Source organism: Haliotis rubra, unplaced genomic scaffold (genome assembly GCF_003918875.1).
Source record: "Haliotis rubra isolate DU_JTF1 unplaced genomic scaffold, ASM391887v1 Scf1649, whole genome shotgun sequence".
Taxonomy (NCBI): domain Eukaryota; kingdom Metazoa; phylum Mollusca; class Gastropoda; order Lepetellida; family Haliotidae; genus Haliotis; species Haliotis rubra.
In genome coordinates, this window is record NW_025765613.1 from 102555 (window position 1) to 114480 (window position 11926).

The 11926-nt window shown below is 35.8% G+C and overlaps 1 protein-coding gene across 1 annotated transcript; it reads left to right on the top strand.

The window, feature by feature from the left end:
• Positions 1–1483: 1483 nt before the first annotated feature.
• On the top strand, positions 1484–11424 carry LOC124271957 (molluscan insulin-related peptide 3-like). The gene is made up of 2 exons (XM_046707128.1): positions 1484–1678; positions 11219–11424. The coding sequence occupies exons 1-2, from the start codon at positions 1486–1488 to the stop codon at positions 11371–11373; spliced, it is 348 nt and encodes a 115-aa protein (XP_046563084.1). The 5' UTR covers positions 1484–1485; the 3' UTR covers positions 11374–11424.
• Positions 11425–11926: the final 502 nt, after the last annotated feature.

Here is an 11926-nt window from a genome sequence, read left to right on the forward strand (position 1 = left end):
ATTGCTTGAGTGGGGCCTTGTACATTGCTTGTATCTGGCCTTGTACATTTCTTGTATCTGGCCTTGTACATTGTCTGTATCTGACCTAGTTCATTGCTTGTATTTTGCCCTGTGCATTGCTTGTATCCGACCTTGTATCTGACCTTGTACAATGAACTGCATCCTTCCTCGTGTCTGGCCTTGTACATGGTTATTAACACTCACATTGTATCGAATATGAACCTAGAATAATGTTTGGTCATCATCTTAGTAGATATCATAATTGATATTAAACTAAAATAAATATGGAAGGACAAATAGATCGTCAGTGGAAATACTCAAATGGGCGCTTGTGAGGAGTTATTTAAACAAGTGCCATGTGTGTATTTGAATCTCTCACCGTGTTTGCCTCTATCTAGCTCTATTAACAATTATTCACGAAACACAGTTCTTTTGGTCATGTACTTTTTGTTATCAAAATGTACATTTTTCAAGATATCTTAAACGATCACTTTCTTCCTTAACCGATTTAAGTATTCGAGATTATTTTTGTCGAATGACGTCGGTCCTTATGCATAGTCTGATTGTTTTATCGTTTTCACACATATACTAAGCAACAAAAGAAACGTCAGTTTGGAATTTTCCTTCCCAGAAACGGATAACTGTAAATACATTTTATGTTTTGATTGTATATTTTTGACAACATCTCCAACGTTACCTGAGCAAAGACATTCCTTCCCAAACTCAGAATTGAACCCAGGAAATGGTCTCAAAAACGCAACATTATCTCGGAGATGGTACGGTGTTCTCCATGTTTTTCATGCAACTCATGCTGCACGTGCTGTTCACAAGGACCAGCCCTATAAAATGCACCCCCAAACCTGGTTGAAACATTCATATTACAACGTCAGCAGGATGCCGCGACTCACGACAGCTCAGAGGAGCCAGGCGCTAGGAAGACTTGAAGCTTGCCACACTGCACAAGCCTTTGCCAATCACATCCAGGTCAACGTTCGGACCATCTACAGGCTGCAGCAACGTTTCCGGGTCACCAACAGCACAAATGATCGCCCCGTACTGGCAGACCAAGGGTGACCACAAGACGACAAGACCGCCATGTTGTGCGACAGCATGTACAGAATCCCTTCATGCAGGCATCCGAAACAGCACGCCAGCATTCAGAGGAGACTGAATAATGTCATACCAAGGCCGAACACAGCCGATTTATTGCGCCAGGCCTTTCTCGGTGTGGTTCCAGGTGCCAATGGCCTTCATCAATCTTTTGGTGGACTCCATGCATAGACGCTGTGCTGCAGTTATGGCCGCTAGTGGTGGTCACTCTAGATACTGAAGTCAAGAGTCTGAATGGACAGCAAACATTCACGTAATGCCTTGAAAATGTGATGAGTTATTCATCGATGTGTCAAGATATTGTACACAAAAATGGTTTTGATCCGCTTATGACAACAATAATCCCAATCAATGGTTTATATTTCTGCAGCTATGATGCTCCGTGTCCATCTGTGGTCCATCTGCCTGCTGCTTGGTCTGATGTTTGGTGCACGCCCAGTATATGCTGGAACTACACGCACCTGTTTCCTCCAGGACCGGACCCCCCATCCCAGGGGCATCTGTGACAATGTCCCTGAAACGATGAGAAGGATCTGCCGTCTGTTCCCGAGAAACGCGCGTTCCGTTGGTAAGCTTTGGTCTTCGGATTAACCATGATAATATTAACCATTATAATATTGACCATTATAATATTAACCATTATAATATTGACCATTATAATATTAACCATTATAATATTGACCATTATAACATTGACCATTAAAATATTAACCATTATAATATTAACCATTATAATATTAACCATTATAATATTAACCATTATAATATTGACTATTATAATATTGACCATTCAAATATTAACCATTATAATATTAACCATGATAATATTAACCACTATAATATTGACCATTATAATATTGACCATTAAAATATTGACCATTATAATATTAACCATTATAATATTTAAGAAGTACACTTCGCTCTACCACCATGTATAGTGTAATAAAACACACTTTTGCCCTGAACTATTATAGTTAAAGCACGAGGACGCTTGCGTCCGAGTGCTTTAACGTTATAATAGTTCAGGGCGAAAGTGTGTTTTATTACACTATACATGGTGGTAGGGCGAACTGTATTTCTTTTCTAAGATGCCAAATTTAATACTTTCTAAAGATAATTACGATTAATTTAAGGCAGAAAACAAACGACGGTGTCGGTGACCTAAATTAAGAATCCTCGCACAGGGCTAACTGGCGCGCTGTTCTATTGATGTGTCTGCCCCCTACGTTAAGACGAACGTTACCAGAAAAAAACAAATGATAACAGTTTGATGACGGTTTACGTTCGGATTAAATATCTTCTTTGAATTATTTTAATTACATCTGTCATTAACATAAACCATATGGGGCAATATGTACATTGCATTTCTACAACCAGCGTAAGTTTAGATCAGTACATCCAGAGGAAGTTGAGTAGTCAAGCGACATTCCACAATTGCATTGTGGGAATGTACACATTACGAACGTTACCTTGTCGCTGAAAACTTGTGAGTCGAAATGACACATTTTAACCGTCGTAAAACATAAACGTAATGTTTCCACCAGTGATGTTAGCTGCGTGAAGCAACAGCAAACCAAGAAACTGGATGCAACGGTGTAGTTTACTGTAGGAGGCCGTACGAGGCGATGACAACTGACATGCATCGTGACGTCGCTTACATTGTGACGTAATGTAAAATGGTTCGATTACGAGGGGGCACACTAGAATGGCGCAGTGACGGGATAACGTCATTCAATGGTTACGTCATCAAAAAACTAAACCTTTATTGTCTGATTATGTATTTTTTTTTCGATTGTTCTAACCGCTAGGCATCTTAGAATAACCATTATAATATTAACCATTATAATATTAACAATTATAATATTGACCATTATAATATTAACCATTATAATATTGACCATTATAATATTGACCGTTAAAATATTAACCATGAAAATATTAACCATTATAATATTGACCATTATAATATTGACCATTATAATATTGACCATTATAATATTAACCATTATAATATTGACCATTATAATAATAATAATAATAATATTGACCATGTCACAATAATAATAATAATAATAATAATAATAATAATAATAATAATAATAATATTGACCATTATAATATTGACCATTATAATATTAACAATTACAATATTAACAATTATAATACTGACCATTATAATATTAATCATGATAATACTAATCATTACAATATTGACCATTATAATATTGACCATTATAATATTAACCATTATAATATTAACCATTATGATATTGACCATTAAATATTGACCATCATAATATTAATCATTATAATATTGACCATTACATAATATTAACCATTATAATATTAACCATTATAATATTGACCATTATAATACTGACCATTATAATATTTACCATTATAATATTTACCACTATATTATTGGCCATTATAATATTAACCACTATAATATTAACCATTATAATATTGACCATTATAATATTGACCATTATAATATTAACCATTATAATATTAACCATTATAATACTGACCATTATAATATTAACCATTATAATATTGACCATTAAAATATTAACCATTATAATATTGACCATTATAATATTGACCATTATAATATTAACCATTATAATATTGACCATTATAATAATAATATTAATATTGACCATAAAACCATTATAATAAAAATAATAAAAATAATAAAAATAATAATAATAATAATAATAATATAGACCATTGTAATATTAACAATTATAATATTGACAATTATAATACTGATCATTATAATATTTATCATGATAATACTAATCATTACAATATTTACCATTATAATATTGGCCATCATAATATTAACCATTATAATATTGACCATTATAATAATAATATTAATATTGACCATATAACCATTATAAAAATAAAAATAATAATAATAATAATAATAATAATTATAATAATAATAATAATAATATTGACCATTGTAATATTAACAATTATAATATTAACAATTATAATACTGATCATTATAATATTTATAATGATAATACTAATCATTACAATATTTACCATTATAATATTGACCATTATAATATTAACCATTATAATATTGACCATTATAATAATAATAATAATAATAATATTGACCATGTCACCATAATAATAATAATAATAATAATAATAATAATAATAATAATAATATTGACCATTATAATATTAACAATTACAATATTAACAATTATAATACTGACCATTATAATATTAATCATGATAATACTAATCATTACAATATTGACCATTATAATATTGACCATTATAATATTAACCATTATGATATTGACCATTAAATATTGACCATCATAATATTAATCATTATAATATTGACCATTACATTATTAACCATTATAATATTAACCATTATAATATTGACCATTATAATACTGACCATTATAATATTTACCATTATAATATTTACCATTATATTATTGGCCATTATAATATTAACCACTGTAATATTAACCATTATGATATTGACCATTATAATATTGACCATTATAATATTAACCATTATAATATTAACCATTATAATACTGACCATTATAATATTAACCATTATAATATTGACCATTAAAATATTAACCATTATAATATTGACCATTATAATATTGACCATTATAATATTAACCATTATAATATTGACCATTATAATAATAATATTAATATTGACCATAAAACCATTATAATAAAAATAATAAAAATAATAATAATAATAATAATAATATTGACCATTGTAATATTAACAATTATAATATTAACAATTATAATACTGATCATTATAATATTTATCATGATAATACTAATCATTACAATATTTACCATTATAATATTGACCATTATAATAATAATATTAATATTGACCATATAACCATTATAATAATAAAAATAATAATAATAATAATTATAATAATAATAATAATAATATTGACCATTGTAATATTAACAATTATAATATTAACAATTATAATACTGATCATTATAATATTGAGGGCCTGATGATGTACGCCTCTCCGTGGTGGGCCTAGATAGGGGAATTATATTCCCTGAACCAAACGTGCATCACCCAGTTAGGGCTGACCCCCCGAAGCTGGTTTTTCACTGGGTTACAGACAGCCAAAAGGAAAGTTTAAATTCACTTCCGCAGCCCAGTCAGCCTTCCTCCGGTAGTGACACCAACCATACTGGAGATGGGACTTGCCCCAGGGGAAGGCACAGAACCCGACCAAGAATATCTTGGTCAAACCACCTTAAAACCACACTACTTGAGTGTGCGAGAGCGACAGGATGGCCTGAAAATCCACGAATCAATGGCAAGTCGCTGAAGCTGCATTGGGACAATGCCATGCCCATGTATGCTTACCTGACGGAGCAAAATCTCCGCGACCAATTCCGGCGGCTTAAAAAATCTCTTGCCCCGTGAGCCAGTTCAACCCACAACTGGTGCCCGTCAGGAACCTTTGCATGAACAGAATGCTCAAGTGGCAGCAGACCCAAAACTTCGAATGGACGTCCGTGTCAACCTCTTTCCTCTTGCTGATGGAAACTCCTCCGACAAAGAGGTAATTGGCCCCGAAATTTCGGACCCTCACTCTTCCTCTTCTTCAGTTGCAGATCTTTCCGAAAACCCTGTGTATATTTTGTTTCATTCTATTTATGATGAAATATCTGGCATACCTTTAGAAAATCGGAGGCCAATTAAACAAACAAATGAATCTTTTCCCAAAAATGAAATCAATTTATTAAATGATATTATTTCTATGAAACTTTCAAAGGACTGTTCATTACATGAAGTTAATTGTTGTGTCTACGCTGCTGCTCGAACCTTGGAGGAAATTCACATAGTTTCCAAAGAAAAAAAACATCTAACACTAAGAACAATACACCAAAGAAAAACCGGTTTCAAGTAAAACTAACTGAAACTAGAAAATACGTTTCCTGGATAGAACTGTGCCTGAAGTTAAGATCATCAGGGAGTCCAATGTCAAAACGGCAAAAGGCAATTTGGAGAAAATTAAAATTACAATACAAGACAACAAAAGAAAAGATACTTCTCCAAATTGTCGATTCCCTTAAGGCAAAAATAAAGGTTTGGACTGAAAGAAAGAAAAAATGGGAAAAGAAAAATAAATTCATCAAACAAAATAAACTTTTTAGAAATAATGAAAAAACACTTCTACAGGCAACTGAAAACAAAAGGTGATGGTGAACATGACAAACGGCCTCCCATGGATGCCAATGAAAGGTTCTGGAAACAGTTGTGGTCTGTACCCGGCAACTGTAACCTTGAGGCACCATGGGTCCGTGATTATGATCATGCAATGCATGAGAAGGTAACTAGGTCGTTTGTCTGTTACATCTCACCAGATTGCCTGAAAAGTGTTATAAAAAAGTCCAAATCTAATACAGCTCCAGGGCCTGATGGCATTCGAAACCGGTATTGGAAACTGTTCCCCTGTGTCCAAACACCATTACTACACTGTTTCAATACTCTCGTGGACACAGGTGATGTTCCTCCATGGTTCTGCAAAGGTCGCACAATACTTCTCCCCAAGAAAGGAGACTTGACTGATCCCAAAAACTTCCGCCCTATCACATGTTTGAATACACAATACAAAATATTCACAGGGTGTTTGACAAACCTCGTGTCATCTTACTGCTCTTCCAATGATATAATTTACAGAGAGCAGAAGGGGGCAAGAAAGGGATGTTGGGGGTGCAAGGATCAACTTCTTGTACAGAAAATGATTTTGGAAGAGGCTAAAACATATCACCGCAACCTCTCCATGTGCTGGATTGACTACAAAAAAGCATACGACTCTGTCCCTCACGAATGGATTCTGAAGTCTCTTCATTGTATTGACCTCCCTGAGCGACTACTTGATTTACTCAAGTCTTTAATGAGTTGCTGGTCAACTCAACTTGAGATGTACTCACAAGGGCAGGTGCAGACTTCGGAATCTATTCCAATCAGAAGGGAATATTTCAGGGGATTCCTTTAGTCCTTTGCTTTTTTGTCTTTCTCTAAATCCTTTGAGCTTTCTGCTCAATAAAGAGGAGGGTTACCATCCCGGACCTCCTCAGCACAGATCCCCAACACCTCTTACTCATCTCCTTTACATGGATGACATCGAACTCCTTGCCAAAGGAGATTCCAATTTGAAAGAGCAGGTTCTCCTTGTCGAGTCCTTTTCTAATGATATTGGTATGACATTTGGACTCGACAAATGTAATACTCTTCATTTGAAACGTGGCAAGGTAACTAATGATGGATCGGTCAGGTTACAAGGGGGAGGAGTTATTGAGCATCTTGTGGAAGATCAGGCCTACACCTATCTTGGAATGCAAGTTCGCGACAAGCTCCAGAATGCCCAGATTCAAGAAAAACTTCGGGCCGAGTATAAATCTCGTTTAAAGAAAATCTGGAGCTCAGAGCTAAATGCTCGTAACAAGGTCAAAGCCACCAATACTTTTGCTGTGCCAGTCCTCTCCTATTCCTTTGGAGTAGTTGATTGGACAAAACAAGACATCCAGAGTCTTGACCGTCTGACCAGAAGGATCATGTCTGATAACAGAGCCCACCACCCTCGTTCCTCTCTTAACCGTTTATACATGCCAATCAATTCTGGAGGTCGGGGTTTGATTAATGTGGAGGCTCTTCATGACAGAATTTTATTGTGTACTTTTGCACATATTTATTTATCGGATGATCCTCTGGTGATGCATGTGAAGACTCATGATGAAAGCAAGGAATTCCACAGCTATTTTAAGCGTGCCAAGGTTGTTGGACAGAATTTGAAATTTGAGGTTGACTTTGTTGAAGGCAATGTACTGCTGGACGGTACAGCGATGGGAGTAAACCAGGTGAAGTCCTTTACCAAGTCTGCCCAGAGTCGGTCTTTTGTGGAGAAGCTTTCTGAGAAGCCATTGCATCGTGTGTACATGCAGTGTGTGGAACAGAATAGCAATCCCACCGACTCCTTCGCCTGGATGAAGTCGGCTGGTCTTAAATGTGAAACTGAGGGCTTCCTTTTTGCTGCTCAGGACCAGTCACTTCCCACTCGTAATCGCCTAAATGTGATTCTTAAAGAGAATATTAACATGAAATGTCGACTTTGCAATGAATTTACAGAGACTGTCCAACACCTTGTCAGTGGATGCCCTTCCTTGGCACAAACAGCATATCTTAAACGACATGATGGCATGGCTCGCTGTTTTTACTACCGTCTCCGCCATGCCTGTGGCTTTGACTCCGAGGTCCGTCCATGGTACGACCCTGAACATGTCCAGGGCGTCATGGAAAATGATGCTTTCAAACTTCTCTGGAATAGGCCCATATACAGCCTCAGAAGAATTCCAGCTAACAAACCTGATCTTGTCCTTTTTGATAAAGCCAATGAATTTATTTATATCGTTGAATTTTCTGTCCCTTTTGACACCAATGTGATTGGCAAGATTAAGGAAAAGCATGATAAATATGCGGACCTCGCCTTTGAAATGTCTCGCTTGCATCCCAAGTACACTGTCGTCAGGCTCCCCATTGTTCTCGGTGCCCTTGGTTTGGTACCTCCTGATCTCTTGGCGCAGATCAGGAGAGTGCCCGGGTTTTCCACCGGGAGCACAGCCCTTCTGACACTCTGGGTAATGCAGAAGGCTGCAGTGTTGGGGAGCCTCCATATTCTCCGGAAAGATCTTGGTGGGTTCGACTAGGCAGCGTTTCCTGGGAGAAGTCCCATTCGCTGTCTGGGCTGCGTGTAGAGGGAGCAAGGGCCCTGAGCTGATGATGAGCCTTACCAGCCTGACTGTGCCAGGATCACCCGAACCCTCTCTGCTGCATACAATTTTTAATCTGTAAAACATAATAATATTGACCATTATAATATTAACAATTATAATATTATCAATTATAATACTGACCATTATAATATTAATCATGATAATACTAATCATTACAATATTTACCATTTTAATATTGACCATTATAATTTTAACCATTATAATATTGACCATTATATTATTAATCATGATAATACTAATCATTACAATATTTACCATTATAATATTGACCATTATAATATTAACCATTATAATATTGACCATTATAGTATTGACCATTATAATATTTACCATTATAATAATAATAATAATATTGACCATATAACCATTATAATAATAATAATAATGATAATTATTATAATAATAATAATATTGACAATTATAATATTAACAATTATAATATTAACAATTGTAATACTGAACATTATAATATTAATCATGATAATACTAATCATTACAATATTTACCATTATAATATTAACAATTATACTATTAACAATTATTATACTGAGCATTATAATATTAATCATGATAATACTAATCATTATAATATTGACCATTATAATATTAACAATTATAATATTGACCATTATATTCTTATGAATATACTAAAGAATGAAGGCTTTTCAGTAGAATATTTTGAAATTAAAAGAAACTTATTTCGATTACTATTATGTTAACCCAAGAGACTAAGGATATTTAAATAAGTGAAATAAAGCATTACGAATTTGTCGTTTAACATGATCTTGTGACGAATGTGAGTTTCAAGGCCCTGTCACACTTCTGCGTGTCCTAATTCCTTATGAGTTGCGCACTGACATTTCTTTCATACGCAGTTGTACGCACAATACGCACTTCATGTGCATAGCAATCGTTTTGTGTAAGTTTTACGTACGCCGGCATGCGCACAGTACGGCCCAGTACGCCTGACAGTTTTGGGCATGCACAAAACTATGCTGCGTACACTGTTAGCAGGTCATAAGATACGCAGCGCATCGGTCCGCATCGGGAGAGCGCGGTACGCGTATGCTACGTGTTTGCATATGCTACGTGTTCGCGGTAATACGCGTATATTGGACGTACACATAGCATACTTGCAGTGAAGATACAACGCACGCTGAACGAACTCCTAGCGAATGCCGACGTATTGCAGGAATAAGTACCGTTTGTTTACCGCACAAGCGTACTTGGCGAACATCCAGGGTACAACAGATTTGGTATGAATGGCTCCTCTAGACTCCAGGCGAACATGATGACAAAAGGTTGACGTTCACGCTATGGAATCTGCGCTGGTAATGAAAACAGCGGGAAGTGGCCGCCTTTTTAATAAATCGGGTATACGCTCGGAATACGTCTGGCATTCATCGGAAGTTCAGGCATGCGGTCGGCATAAGTTGGGTGCGTGTGGAATACGCTCGACATGCGCACTGCATATGCAGCTATGTGCAGCAAGAAAAATAGTGCTACGCAAATCATACGGAATGGATGCGCTGAATTTGTTATTAAAACGCCAGATATGCGTCACACATATGTCGAAGTAATCGAAAAATGTCGCAATTTTGAGCGTACGACTGCGTATTGAAATCGTATTATAAGGAACTCATAAGCATTAGAAAAGTGTGACAGGGGGCTTAAGAGATAGTGTTGTATATATATGCACACACACATACATACACACACACACATATATATATACATATATGTGTGTATATATATATATACATATATATGTGTGTGTATATACACGTATATATGTATATATATGTACATATATACAGGTATACAACAGGGGGTATAGGGAGGTATATATATATATACAGGTATATATCCCCATTGTATATCTACCCCGTCTATCCCCGCTTCATATCTACCCTGTATACTCCCTTTCGTATCTACCCTGTATATTCTCCCTTCATATCCACCCTGTATATCCCCCTTCATATCTACCCTGTATATCCCCCTTCATATCCGCACCTGTATATCCATTTTCATATCTGCAGCTGTATATGCCCCTTCGTATCTACCCTATATATCCCTCTTCGTATCTACCCTGTATATCCCCCTTCATATCTGCCCTGTATACCCCCTTCATATCTACCCTGTATATCCCCCTTCATATCTACCCTTCACTATTTACCCCTTCATATCTACCCTGTATATCCCCCTTCATATCTACCCCTTCCTATCCACTTCCTATCCCACTATATAACCTGATTGTTTCTTACAGATGTTGATTCCGGCCAGGAGCTGGTGAAGTACCGAACGTCCAAGAAGTCTGCGCTCTCCTACCTGTCCAAGCGGACGGGGTCGCAGGGGTTTATCTGTGAGTGCTGCTGGAACCAGTGTTCCCCCCGGGAACTCGTGGAATACTGCGGTCAATAGAAACGGTGACCACAAGAGTGACTTGAACTGCCCTTTCAACAGCAGCTCTGTACCATATGTATTTACCAGCTTGAAAAGTCCACCATGGCCATATTAGAATGAGACTTAAATCTATTGTATTGACAGTAATTATGTTCACAAGAGAGCCATTGACCTAGATGTAAATGGCTTGGCGTAAGTGTTCGATACGAAAAGGTTTGTTTTTCAACAAAGGAAATTTTGTTCAATTGTTAATTTTGTTTTAATGTAATAATGTAAGTATGCCAGTCAAAAACAAATAAAAAATAAAATCAAAGAATTGAATAAATGATTCTGTGGAATTCCAGCTTGTTGGTTTATTAGTTCCATACATTTTAGACAGTTTAAGAATCCAATGAGCTCATAGGTACAACGCATCAAAGGCGCCATTTATCGCGATGTAGAGTTGCCTCCCCTGGATGTACCAGAAATCTGTTATCGTGCGTTCGGTGACGTTCATAGCTTTGTGAGCACTAAACTCCTGTTTATGTGTTATCGTATTGCATCACTTCGGGACTGGTCCGACATTGATGAC

Coding starts and splice junctions, on each gene's coding strand:
- LOC124271957 (XM_046707128.1), top strand. CDS start 1,486: ATGCTCCGTGTCCATCTGTGGTCCATCTGCCTGCTGCTTGGTCTGATG. Junction 1,679..11,218: donor GAGAAACGCGCGTTCCGTTG/GTAAGCTTTGGT, acceptor TGTTTCTTACAG/ATGTTGATTCCGGCCAGGAG.